The 13,225-nt window shown below is 42.9% G+C and overlaps 1 protein-coding gene across 1 annotated transcript in view; it reads right to left on the bottom strand.

Moving 5' to 3' along the window:
• Piezo2 (piezo type mechanosensitive ion channel component 2) overlaps positions 1 to 13,225 on the bottom strand; it is a 367,270-nt gene that overhangs the window by 12,124 nt on the left and 341,921 nt on the right. Inside the window, exons 39-46 of the mRNA XM_090353510.1 lie at positions 12,331 to 12,589; positions 10,123 to 10,305; positions 8,363 to 8,615; positions 7,177 to 7,309; positions 6,697 to 6,844; positions 6,401 to 6,615; positions 5,540 to 5,698; positions 4,092 to 4,239 (exon numbers count right to left, since the gene is read on the bottom strand). Of these exons, the coding sequence (XP_090209636.1) occupies positions 4,092 to 4,239; positions 5,540 to 5,698; positions 6,401 to 6,615; positions 6,697 to 6,844; positions 7,177 to 7,309; positions 8,363 to 8,615; positions 10,123 to 10,305; positions 12,331 to 12,589 (1,498 nt within the window). The remainder of the gene's footprint in view (positions 1 to 4,091; positions 4,240 to 5,539; positions 5,699 to 6,400; positions 6,616 to 6,696; positions 6,845 to 7,176; positions 7,310 to 8,362; positions 8,616 to 10,122; positions 10,306 to 12,330; positions 12,590 to 13,225) is intronic.

Below are 13,225 nucleotides of genomic sequence, written 5' to 3'. Positions count from 1 at the left end.
TCCCCACCTGGAGGGATGTGGAATCCCCTCCTCTTGACCCCATAACAGAATCAAACCCAGGGCTTTGTGCATGCTAGACAAGCACACTACTACTAGGCTATGCTCCTGGTCCCCGGATACCTTTTGTTTTTAGTTTTGGTTTTTGTTTTCTTAATTAACTTTATCTGGGCTGGCCGGACACCAAGATCCTCCAACCTCTTCCTCTTTAGTAGTTGAGATTACAGATGCACACAAATTCTAATATTCTAATTTAGAGCTTCACAAATAAAACTAGAGTTCAGTATTTTAATATTGAATTAATTGATAAATTAATTAGTTGATTAATATCTATCAAATATGGTGTGTGAGTTTGTGTGTGTGTGTGTGTATACACAAATGAGCTGATTTGATTTTCCACTATTCAGTCAATGAAGCAAGTTGAGGGCACTCCTGTCAGTACACCATAATAACACTGCATTGTGAAGGAATCTGTGAGATCAAGAAAAATGTGTCTCTCTTGCCCTTCCTTCCTTTCTTTCTTTTCTTTCTTCATTCTTTTCTCCCCTTTCTACCTCCCTCCCCCTCCCTTCCTTCCTCTCTTTCTCTCTCCCTGTCTCATTTTCTTCCTTTTTCTCTGTCTCACTTTCTCTCTCTCTCTCTGTCTTTCTGTCTTTGCCTCTCTCTCTCTCTTTCTGTCTCTCTCTCTTTCTCTCTGATGGTACTGGGACTGGAACTTGTTCCAGCATTCTGCTACTTGATTTAAGCCCCCAGCAAAGCAGATGTGTCTTATCTCTGTCATGGACAGCTGTGGTCTGTTCTGCTAAAGTGGGCCCTAGTCCTCAGCTATCTCAATAGCCGCTGGAGCTAGCTCTTGTTCCTCCCTGCTGTGCTCCCTGGGTGGTTCAGGATGAACTCTGGATCTATCTCCAGGCAGGTGGCCACTTTTCTAAGGGATTGCCATTTTCTTCTCTGAACTACTCAGTCATCCCTTTCCTAGGCACTTAGCTCTTTACTACAGGCCAGTGGGGAAACTCAGTTCAGCAGCCCTGCTCTGTTACATTTCCCACCAGCTTCCTGGAGCGCTCTGGGAAGCAGCTGTAAGGAAATCATTGTGGAATCTGCCCAGGAATAAGTGGCCTGCATGAGTGGGCGTGTGCCTTTCTGGAAATTGTTCTTGTTCATCAACTGTATTATACTGTGTTTGTAGGAAATCAACCTATCAAATATACTGAGTGGAACAGCTCACACCTGTAATCTTAGCCACTCGAAGAATATTGTGATTGAAGCCAACACAGGCAAAAACTTTGCATGCTTGCATGCCCCTGTTGTAAGGACCCGACCGAAAAATAGCAAAGGCACAAGAGGATTGGAGTGTGGTTCAAGTAGTAAACACCTGCCTAGCAAACTCAGGCCCCTGAGTCAAAGCACCAGTACACAAAATACAAAAAGGAACACCTGAGTGGGAATTTGTGTCATTAGAGACTTTTTGTCTTGTCATTATTCCCCGAACAATACGGTCAGCCCTGTATTTGCTTAGCATTTGCATTCTTAGGCTTTATGAGTAATCTAGGGATGACAGATTATCCTTGGTATATACACAAACACTACAACATTATTCTATGTAAGAAACTTAGGCATCTGGCAGACCTGAAAGAAGAAAAAGTCTCCCATGGATTCCCAATGAACATGACCATTGAAAGAGAAACCAGTTTTTGAACTAAGCGTTGTTAGCGGAGATACACAACTGATCATTTATCTGTGGAAAAAATGACTTCCAGGGCTGAAGTTCTGTTTGAATCTGGAATGCCCCTTGGTGGTCTGTGTGCTCAATTCTTCCTGCTCCTGGAAGGGGCTGGGTCTTAGGGGGAAGACCTTGGTGGAGGACTGTGGGATTTTGATGTTTTTCTCTTTCTGCTTCCCAGTCACCATGTGCTGAACACAGAACTCTGCTACATGGCTCCTGCCTTGGCGAACTGTGCTGCCCAGTGCCCAAAGTAATAAGAACAAGTGGTCAAGATAGCAAGTCACAAATCTTTCCTCTCTTTAAGCTGATATATCACAGGTGCTTTGTTATGGTGTGAGTGATCTAACACTTGAGAGTGAGCCGAGTGCTGCCATGATATCTATCTGTGTGGCTGGTACATATCTTAGCAACCTACCCTTGAAGCAGCCAATTTAGTAACAGAGTGACTTTAATTGCCATCTTCTTTTCTTTTTATGGACCTTTTGATTACTCGTCTTAATTCTCTTTTCTGTTTAGCTTGTTGATTATCTCACAAATTAATTCTAGTTTGCATTCTTTCCATTATTTCAAGTTGCTGAAAACATCTATTCTCTTTAGAATAAAAATAATTTTTTTTCTCATATGTAATGATTTCTACCCTCAGTGCCTCTTTGGTATGGTGGCTCTTCGCTTCTGTGTTCTGGTTTACACACAGTTTGTCTGTGCTGCCTTGATCTCTAAGCTGACAGTATTGAGGGGGGTAACGAAGGCTTTACAAGGCATTTTGACTTTGTGAATGGATTGATGTCTGTTGGGAAAACAGGCTTGCTATCATAGGAGGTTAATTTCTTTCTTCTTCAACATAAGCCCGGCAGTTTCCCTGATTTTCTGTCATGCATGGATCAGTGGGAATTCATTAGTAGAAGCCAGAACTGGGAACCCAAACAAACTTCCTTTCTTTATAAATCACCCAATCTCAGGGTTTCTGTTAGAGCAGCAACAACAAAAATGAACCAAGTTGAGTACAATGGATCACTCTTTATCATTCTAGCAACTTGGGGACTGCAGTTCTGGCTATCCCAGGTATAAAGTGAAACTCTGTCAAAAAAAAAAAAAAAAAACCACATCAACATAAAGAGGCTGCTAAGGCATATGGCTTAAGTGGTAGAGCAAGTACTCAGCAAGAAAGAAGCCTTGAGTTCAAATCCCAGTGCTTTCAACCTCCACCCCCCAAAACGTAGATCAAGGCATCCTGTTATTATGTCAGTTCCTTTGCTCCCTTAACGTAAGACCATGCCAAGACAATTTCGAGCACCTGCATTAGTGCTATCTCTTTTGCTCTACTAGCCTCATAAACAGAGAGGCTGCAGCATGATGGGCCTATGTCTGGAATGTGAAAAAAGCACCAGAAACTCAAAGTACACAAGAGAATTTATGTAGATCGGGGGAGATATTTCCAAAGAATAATGTTTTTTGCTTGCCAATACTGGGACTTGAACTCAAGACCTTGCGTGATGATCCCTTAGCTTTTTTTTTTTGGTGGGTCATAGGGCTTGAACTTGGCCTGGGTGCTCATGTCCCTGAGCTCTTCAGCTCAAGGCTACCAATCTACCCTGAGCTAAGCCCCACTTCCCATTTTCTAGAGGTTAACTGGAGATAAGAGTCTCATATCCTCCTGTGCCTGGGCTGGCTTTTAATCTTGATCCTCAGATCTCAGCCTCCTGAGCAGCTAGGATTACAGGCCTGGGTCACCACACCTGGCCCTTAACTTTTTCACTAAAGTGAGCCACAGCTCCACTTTTGGCTTTCTTTTCTGTTGATTGTAGTTTATTGGAGATTAAGAATCTCACAGTCTTTCCTACTCAGGCTGGCTTAGAACTAGGATTACAGGTGTGATTCTGGGTATTTTTATTGCTATTACACAAGAGGTTCTTATTTTATATGCTAACTAAACTTTTGAAAAATCCAACAAATCTCATCTGTATTTGAATATTTAACACAGTGGAATAAAGAAATACTTACACTTGAATTTCTTTTGTATAAAGAGGTTCATTCCCTAGCTGTCCTGAAAGAAGGTGAACATGAGCTCCGGCCATCTTCCACACTCCATAGCCTCTGCCCCAGACAGCACTGTGACAATAACTTTAGTATACTGCACCCAGAGGCAGAAAATATTTGAATGCTATTGCTGACACGGGCAAAAGTAAGATCAAAACCTCCAACTCCAGTGAGTTGCAAATCAATGCACAATTATTTATAGGCCATGACCATTTTTGCCTCTGCCTGCATTCATTTGGCCATAAAACTCCCACCAGCTATATGATCCTTGTAAGCAATCTGCTTTACAAGTGAAACAAATGAGAAGGAGGCACTTTTATGGGCTTCTTACCTTTTCTGATTCCCGCCAGCACTTCAGGATGAAAATGTGGGCATAGATGTCCTCCACACAAATCCAGCTGGAGAGGCTCAAGGTCGTATCTGTCCATACCCAATCCATCACTGCCCTCAGCTCAGTCAGGAATGGAACTAGGCGGAACCTGCCAGAAACCACCTCTGGTCAGAGAAGTCTTTGTGTGGTGGCCCCATTATCTACCTCACCTCAAGAATGCATGCACTTCCTTTGTTTAAACCTAACGGCTGAAGACAAACTCTCAAGGTGACTCTCCCAGGAAAATCAAACTTGCATTATGAGCTCAATATGTACATTAGTATTTTTCATTCTTATCATCTTCTCTGGTAATTATATAATCAATTACTATTTCTATTTGTGTGCATGCATGCATGCATGCAGGTGTGTGTGTGTGCGCGCGCGCGCGTGAGTGCCTGTGTGTATGTCCCCATACTGATGCTTGAACTCTGGGCTTTATGCATTCACTTGTTTTTTTTTCAAGCAAGGTGGCTACTTGCCATGGCTCTACTTTTGGCTTTTTGATGGTTAACTGGAAATAAGAGTCTCATGGATTTTCTGCGCAGGCTAGAATCAAACCATGATCTCCAGCTTTCAGTTTCTTGAGTAGCTAGGTGTGATCCCCAGCATCTGGCTGGGTTCCATTTTTAATGACATAAGTTTCATTCACATTTATTTGTTTATGATTATCTGTTGGCCACAGGGTTACTGAACTATGTGTTACTTCCTGATGGATGTAGTAGTAAAGACAATACATCTGGTAAGAGAAGATGAGGGCAAAAGGGAAATGTCAGGGGTGAATCCCTGCACCCTGCTCAGGTGGCTTTTGGTGGGATAAAAATCCCTCTTCAAATTCCCAAAGTGTTTTTAATGGTCTAGTCTATGCGCTCAGTTTATTAATATTTTAGGATCACACAGCCATTATTATTATTATTATTGTTGTTGTTGTTGTTGTTGTTCCTGGAGCGTGATCTGCGTGCTGTCCCTGAGCTATTTTTGCTCAAGACTAATGCTCTGCCACTTGAGTCCACAGCTCCACTTCCAGCATGTATTTATTTATTTATTTGTTTGTTTATTTACTTTGGTAGTTAATTGGCTTGAAGTCTCAAGAACTTCTGTGTCCAGGCTGGTTTGGAACTGTGATCCTCTTATTTCAGTCTCCTGATTAGACAGGATTACAGGCATGAACCAGTGCCTGCCCATAACCCCATTTTCACCCCCAAGTATTTTCACAGTAATTAAGTAGGATACTGAAATAGAAAATCATATCATGTAGTTGATTCTAGAATAGCTTTCTTGGCAGGTGAGGGGCAATTACACTCAAAAGGCATTTCATGACTGCCATTTCTGCAGTTGCCTTCTTCCTTTCTATACAGAAAACAGCTGTCAGCCTACACTCCACCAGTGATAGTGACACACAGCTTCCTCACCCTTGAAACAAGAAGAGGTTGACATAATTGTAGCTCTTGGTGAGAAAGTTTCCCAGCACTCGTGTCGGGTACCCACAGCGGATTTGATAGGCTGACAGCCCGAAGTAAACACACTTCACAAAGTACCAAAGCTGGGCAACTAGGTTCTGGCTGAATTTCCTAAAATGTAAAAATATACAAAGTCATGAGAATATTTTGCTGCTGCAAAGAGATACAAGTTGCAATTTAAAATCAACAAATCTCATTTTTTGCCACTTAAAGCAATTCTAAGGAATTCTTCATACACAGCAGAGTGTGCCGAAGATAAAAGATGGGGCAAGAGAATCGAATAATGGAGCTTCCAATGTGCAGTTAGTTTCAAAAGCCATGATTACAGTCAATTGCTATTCAGTGCATCTATTAATAACTTATAAAAACGCAAGTGATGTAACTACTTTAGTCTAGATTAAAAGCAGTCATGATTGGCAGTTATATATGGGGGCTATCGTTCCATCTTTGCAAGGAGCAGAGGTAGGATAATTTTTTTTTACAGTCCTGGGACTTGAACTCAGGGCCTAGGCACTGTTCTTGAGCTTTCTCAAGGTTAGGGCTCTACCACTTGAGCCACAGCACCACTTTCTGCTTTTTCTATGGATGTGATACAGAGAAATAGAACCCAGGGCTTTGTGCATACTGGGCAAGTACTCTACCACTAGGACCCAGGATAATCTTGATCCAGGCTAGTCCTGGGCAAAAATGTGAGCGCTTATCTGAAACATAACTAATAAATAAATAAAGGGAGTGTGGATTTGCACTCAGTTTAGAAGAGATCCCAAACGTTTGCGTCTCATTTCCTTCTGTCTCTGCTCATAAAGATCTCACCTCTCAGTCACACTAGGTAAGATGAAGAACATCCAGAAGTGGATTCCAAACACAAGGATGACCTGGAAAATGACCTTGCCTAGCACAGTCTTCCTGAGGTAGAGTGCTCGGTCCACCACCATGGTTCCAAACTGAATGAGCACCATTACCAGAAATGGCCCAGGGACCTGGTCTTCCGACAGTGAAGAGGTAATGTCCGCAGCCGCCGAATGTTTCTGGGAAGAGACATGAGGTTTAGGCCTGAGTGGTACTGCCCAGTAAATGATGGGCATTCAGAGGCCTTTGCTCAAACTTACCCCAAAGGCCCAAAAGCCAAAGACAATGATGATGAAATCTACAGTGTCAGCCAAGAACATTAGCACATACACGTCAGTCACAGCGCTGTAGTCTGGGTGAATGAGGTCATAGAAGAACTGTCTGATGGGTACATAAATTTGCAGAGTCCTGCAAGTCAGAAAATAACACATACTTGCTTCAGAAGGAGGAGGAGGATGAGGAGAGAATAATTAGCCCCTATGATCAATAGATCATTCTGTTCTCAGTCTCAGGATAATCTTTCTGGAGACAGATCCTTATGGGAGGACAGATAGGATTTTTTTTTTTTGCCAAGACAGGTATGATCTCTGAAGATGATACTGTGCATCTCTTCCCTTGCTTGCGGCACAAAAGAGGATTCTGAGCCTTGGAAAGTGGGTTGGGAGTACATCTCACCTCTGGTTGTAAAAAATCAGTAAAGCCACTTCCCCAGCTCTGTGACTAACTTTTGGTATACTCACTTCTTTATTGTAAATGCCTTTGCTTTGATTAAATGCTCTTGAAGTTTTTCCATGTAAAGCTCCCTTTTGCTTTTTTGTTTAATGCTCAAAACACTGCTTCCTTTCTGGCTGCTATTCCGGGTGCTTGTACTGCCTAAAAGCAACAAAGAATGGAGAGAAATCACAAGATGCTGGGTGAGGGGTGAGTCAGACCTGTCACTCAAAGTATCGGGGCAGCCCGTGGAGCCCACATGCTTAATGGTGGAGGACACTTGGGCAGATGGCTTCATGAACTAGTGTCTAGTAGGCTGTCTTCTCAACTCTGCGTCACTGAACAACATCTTTGGGGTTTAGCTCTGAAATCACTGCTCAAGGATTTTCTAGGGACACACTGGAAGAACAGCCTTGATTGTGCTCAACAGTCCTGGTAGAACCCATGGCCCATCCCTGTTTTCATGCCTCGACTTCACTAAGGGTAAAATGACAAAAATGAGGTCTGCCAGTGTCTGTCTGCCTCAGAAGCAGGTTCTGAGGACGAACATCCCCAGGCATTTGGCAATTTCCAAATAAATACTAGTTTCCACAAATATGAAGGCCTAGTTACTCAGTTACTCTAAGAGTAGCAACTGTAGGACAAATCTACTTTCTCTTTCTTTTTTCTTTTTCATCGGTCATGGGGCTTGAACTCTGGGCCTAGGCATTGTTCCTGAGCTCTTCAGCTCAAGGCTAGGGCTCTACCACTTGAGCCAAAGCACCACTTCCAGTTTTCGGTTTGATCAGATCTCAGCTTCCTGAGTAGTTAGGATTACAGGCGTGAGCCCAGAACAAATCTACTTTCTGATCACACTGGCTGTTTAGCAAGTAGTAAGTCATTTAGGAATTAACTAGGTAGTTTTGTGAAAAGCCCCCACTGGCTAAATTAAAATCCACTTTTCAAAGGACTTAGTTCTCTGAATACCATTCCAGCAGAATATTTACGCATCCTGAACAAATCATATGTTTGACATTTTCTCGCTAGCAATGTTCTGAAGTTGTCAGACCTGCAAGGAGTCAGATATTTAGAGCAAAGAAGCCATACCAGCAGAGGCAAGACTTAGACTTGCATTACAATATCCATCTCTTGATAGCACCTAATTAGTAATGTCACTTCCTATGACCCACAGGTTCTAGCAAGATGAGCTCAGCCTGGATGCCATGTGACAGATACCTCTTTTGGACCTATTTGAAGAGAAGCTGGATCCTGGGGAGATCTGGGTGTTGCTGCTGGAACGTTTTCTGCGGAAGGCTGTAGGCTGCTCTGGGAATGTCACGTGTACAGACTCCACGGACGCTGCGAGGTTGATGGACTTGAGTGAATCTGAAGAGTCTCTTCTGCCATGTCTGAGAGAGAGCTCATCATCCGATTCCTCCTTGTCTGTGCCACTATCAACAATGTCATCTTCATCCCACAGGCCATGACACTGAGGAGACAGAAAGTGACAAGGGAAGTGACCATTTCCAGTGGGGGAGCTGGCATTCTGTCATACAGTATTAAACCCAGTGAACCAAGGGAGAGAAGTGTACAGAAGCTGGACAATGGTCCCAGGAAAAGAGAGAGGGCTGGCAGCAAGCAGTCTGATGGATTGATAGAGAAGATCAAGAAAGCTCTGGCAGCTGGAATAAAGATGAAATAATTGCTTGGACAAAAGCGCTTTCCGGAACACGTCTTTGTGTTCAAAGCTAGCATTGGGAGTGTTGTAATGAGGTAGCCCTGAGAATTCCCCTGTACTCCAAATCCACCAGCACCCCTGTTTCCCATAGTGGTCCTATCCCTCCTACAGCCTCACAGTGAGAAGTGACCGCTGGCTCACATCAGGGAGATTCAGGAACAAAGCAAATATTCTCAAATATGAGGCAAATATCCTACTCAAATATGATGCCTTCTGCAAGAGCCTGGTGTTTACTTAATGGAAATGGAATGAGGAGCTGATGAAGAGAGGAAAAATGGCAGAACAAGAGGCTAAGAGCCTGGGGATCTCCCTGGAGCCAAAGGCTGCCTGCATGAAGCTATAGCATGTAGGACAGCCTTGCCCTGTGCATGAAGTACTCCAATGGGGTTGTCCTCTGACTGGGAGATCTGTCAGGCTTGGTCCTTCTTATGACTTATATTTAAGAGGCCAAGTGGTTGGAGATCAAGTCAGAAAATGATCAGTTCACCAAAAGACAATGTGTGTGTGTGTGTGTGTGTGTGTGTGTGTGTGTGTGTGTAAACTCCAAGCCTGTGCCCAAAAGGATCCTAGGAACTGATACACTAGTTGATAAAATACATTTAAAACACTTTATCAAAAGCTAACTTTCAAGTAACAGGAGGACATGAGTACAGAAAAATGCTATGGGATAATTTAAATTTCATTAACATGGAATGGCACAATAAAGCTTTGTTTATGACAGTGTGTGAGAAGAAAGATCCCACACCACTCCTTAGCTCTGCCCTGCCGGGGGTCTTTCTGGAGTCACATGGTGAAGAGCACCCTCTACAGCAAATTGGCTGTACCAGCTGTGGTCTTTAGCCACCATGGATGGATTCACAAGAGAACCCCTATGGAAGCAGTAACACTAGGAGTAGGCACGCGGTGTAATGGGGATGAGAGGCCTTGTGATCCATTTCTGAGTGTTTCCTGAGTTTCTAGCTGAAGCAAGGTGGAGTTGGGTGTGTCAGCTAAGATCTCAGTACTTAGGAAGCTTCCACAAATGTGGAGTAATTATGATCAACCCAGGGTTGAAATACAGATCAACACCAGTTTCCCTTATGAACTATTTAGAGAAATGGGCACTACATAGATATAACTGTCATTTAAGGAGCAGATGAGCAGAGGCTACCCATGGACCCTTTAACCCCATCCTAAATCCCATTGTTCAAGCTTTCCAGGGAACCAGCACAAGGGCTGGGGCGTCACCATGAGCTGATGAACCATTAGCAACCAGTACCTTCAAGATGGAGCGATGAAAGAACAGGGCCAGGAGCTGAATGAGGTCGTAAAGCACGTAGCCCTCCTTCTTTTCCACTCCGATGATGTTTGGGGGATGGTAAGGTTTATCCTTGTACAACTCCACATTCTTATTCCAGGGGAAGAATCCAAATTGGAAGAAATACTTGACTACAATTGCCACCTACATATGGATGACAGAAATTCAAAGGAAATTCTTTAGGAATAGGTATGTAGGAGAAGCATGGACACAGAACTAGAGGAAAATATGCATTTCAGCATTTTGATGGGGGGGATACCTACAATTATGTGAAATACCAGTATCACTAGACCTCATAACAAAAGCAGAGTCTCATGGTCACAGGTGTCATAAGTTGTAGACACAGGGAGACCATCATGTACTGTGTGTTGCTGTTTAGGCAAATGTCATCTCATATTGAGGAAGTAGCTTTCATACTGATTTCCTTAAGTCTGACAGTTCTTATGGTTTTTTTTTTTTTTGGCATGTGGTTCATATTCTAATGTCAACTTGGTTTCCATGTATGTCACCTTTCATGTGACAGAAGGTAGGTAGCTCAACTCCACCAAGAACATTTCTAGTTTTGAGATGAATGCTGCATAAGCAGTTCTTATCTTCCTTTTCATGCTATGGGTACCGCCCTTACTCATCCTTAGGTGAGGAAGGGGGTCTGAAAAAAATCCCTCACAGAAAGAGGGGTAAGAAAACAGAGAGGTTTCCATCACTTATGATGGATTCATCACATCCCAAGAGATATAACAATGGGAATGTTCAAACAATGGCTATTTTTGGTAAGGCTGGATTAATATTTCAATGAGAATAATAGCTATGTCTTTGTCTTTATGACCTTTATTTTCTTTACAGGAAGAAGATACATATTTCCAATGCTTTAAAACAGTACTTGTGAGATGATTCTCTTTATATCTTGTTCTAATTGCCTGTTGAATGACTTATAAGCCTATGGAATCTCTAGGCTCGAACTGGATGTCTAAGTCCTGTACATTAAGACGCACGTGCAGTGCTGTTGACAGTATCCTTAGGTGCCTGGATGGAAACTCAGCCTTTTTCACAGACCTACCCATACTACTCATCACAGGAGCCTGGCACGAGGCTGCAAGGATTCCCTTGGGCTTTTTGGGACTTTACAATCATCTCTGGATTTCAAAGGACAGGCTAGAAAAACAGGTTGCTCTAGCCAGATAAGTACTCTCTAATGAGTACTTATCTGTGTCCTTTCTGTCATTTGGATTTTTGTATGCTTATTTGATTTTCTGTTGGGATGTATGGAAAATATGTATGTTGTACTAAAGTATCTTCAAAATGATTTTTTGTGCTGTTTTGGGGCTTGAACTCAGGGCCTAGTGCTCTTGGTTAGTTCTCTTGCCCAAGGCATTCTACAACTTGAGCTACATTTCCACTTCAGGCACTTTTTACTGGCTCACTGGAGATACAAGTCAGATTTATCTGCCCAGGCTGGCTTTGAATCTCCATCCTCAGATCTCAGACTCTTCGGGTGGATGGGATTATAAGAATGAACATGAGCCCAATTTTCAAAGTATGTTCTCTCTCTCCCTCTCTCTCTCTCTCTCTCTCTCTCTCTCTCTCTCTCTCTCTCTCTCTCTCTCTCTCTCTCTCTCTCTCTCTCTCTCTCTCTCTTTTTGATGTCAGTCCTGGGGCCTGGGCATTGTTCATGAGCTTTTTGTGCTCTACCACTTTGAGCCACAGCTCCACTTACAGTTAGTTTGAGACAGGTTATCTCACAAGCTTTCCAGCCTTGGCTGGCTTTGAACCACAGTTCTCAGATCTCAACGGCCTGAGTTGCTAAGATTACAATCATGAGGCATCAATACCCAGTTCTCAAAGTATATTCTTGTCTTTTGTTATTGCAGTGTCTAATTGTTGAGTATTTGCTTGTGCCAGCACTCTGCCTTCGTTTACAAAAGACAGCTACTATCTCAGTGATTACTACTGTGCCGGTCACAACCAGGTATCAATACGTCCCACCATTCCACAACTGAGACATTCCAAGTCAATTATTTGATCTCACTCAAGCTTTCTCCTTGAAACAAAACAGCACTATCATTCACCACATGCTACGGGAACTATGAGGAGGTATATAAATATCAGCACTAGGTAACTGCTGGTGAAAACGACATGAGTCAAAGAAGGCTGTGTGGGTGACGGGCCTACCTCGGTGTAGACAATAGCCATCATCCAGAACCTCCGGCTGGGTCTGGGGACAGACAGCATGGCCCAGAGGAAGATGAGAATGGGTAGCAGGAGAGTGATCACGGAGGCAGACACCATGTGGTTGAGGATGATCACAAAGTAGCACACCATTTCCGAGCGGGCCACCAGAGTATTGTACATGGCATAGAACAGCAGCAAGAAGCGGGGCTGGCCCACGTAGAATTTCTCTGATTCCTCCAGCTCATCATCATGGAACATCCTGTTACAGTGAACACCATCAGACTTTTGTCTCTGACTGTATTTCATTTAGCATGACCCTTCTTGTTGCATTCCCCCCGCCCCAGTCTTTGCCCTGACTTCCTAGTTCCCACTAAATTTTTTTTTTTAGTCAATTTTATCCAGTTTGAGAATCCCTTGTTGAAATGCTTGGGACTGGAAAGTGTTCCAGATTTCAGATCTTTTTTTTTTCCCTTCTTCAAAATTTAAGAGATTTGAGTTTCATAATGAAACATTTTGGGTTGGAAACTCAAATCTAAACATCAAGTTTATGTATCCTAATTATTGTATTCGAATAGCCAGGAGGCAGTTTCAAAATTATTTTACCAAATTTTGTGCATGAAAAAAGTTTCATGGGATGAGTTGATCTACTTCGTATGCTTGGCATTTAAAGTATTTTGGATTTAAGATGTCCCGATTAGGATGTCTAGATCTCTTTGTGTGCTGATACTCAGGTTTGAACTCAAGACCTCCCATTCTCCCTTGGCTTTTTCACTGAAACTTGGTGGCTACCTCTTGAGCCAAACCTCTAGGCCAGCTTTTGGCTGGTAAACTGGAAATAAGAGTCTCATGGACTTTTCTGCCTGGACAGGCTTTCAAACACAATCCTCATATCTTA

The sequence above is a fragment of the Megascapheus bottae genome, chromosome 19 (assembly GCF_031878675.1).
Source record: "Megascapheus bottae isolate mThoBot1 chromosome 19, mThoBot2.hap1, whole genome shotgun sequence".
NCBI classification, from domain to species: domain Eukaryota; kingdom Metazoa; phylum Chordata; class Mammalia; order Rodentia; family Geomyidae; genus Megascapheus; species Megascapheus bottae.
The sequence above is the reverse complement of the archived record's forward strand: the minus strand, read 5'-3'. Positions and strand labels throughout refer to the sequence as shown.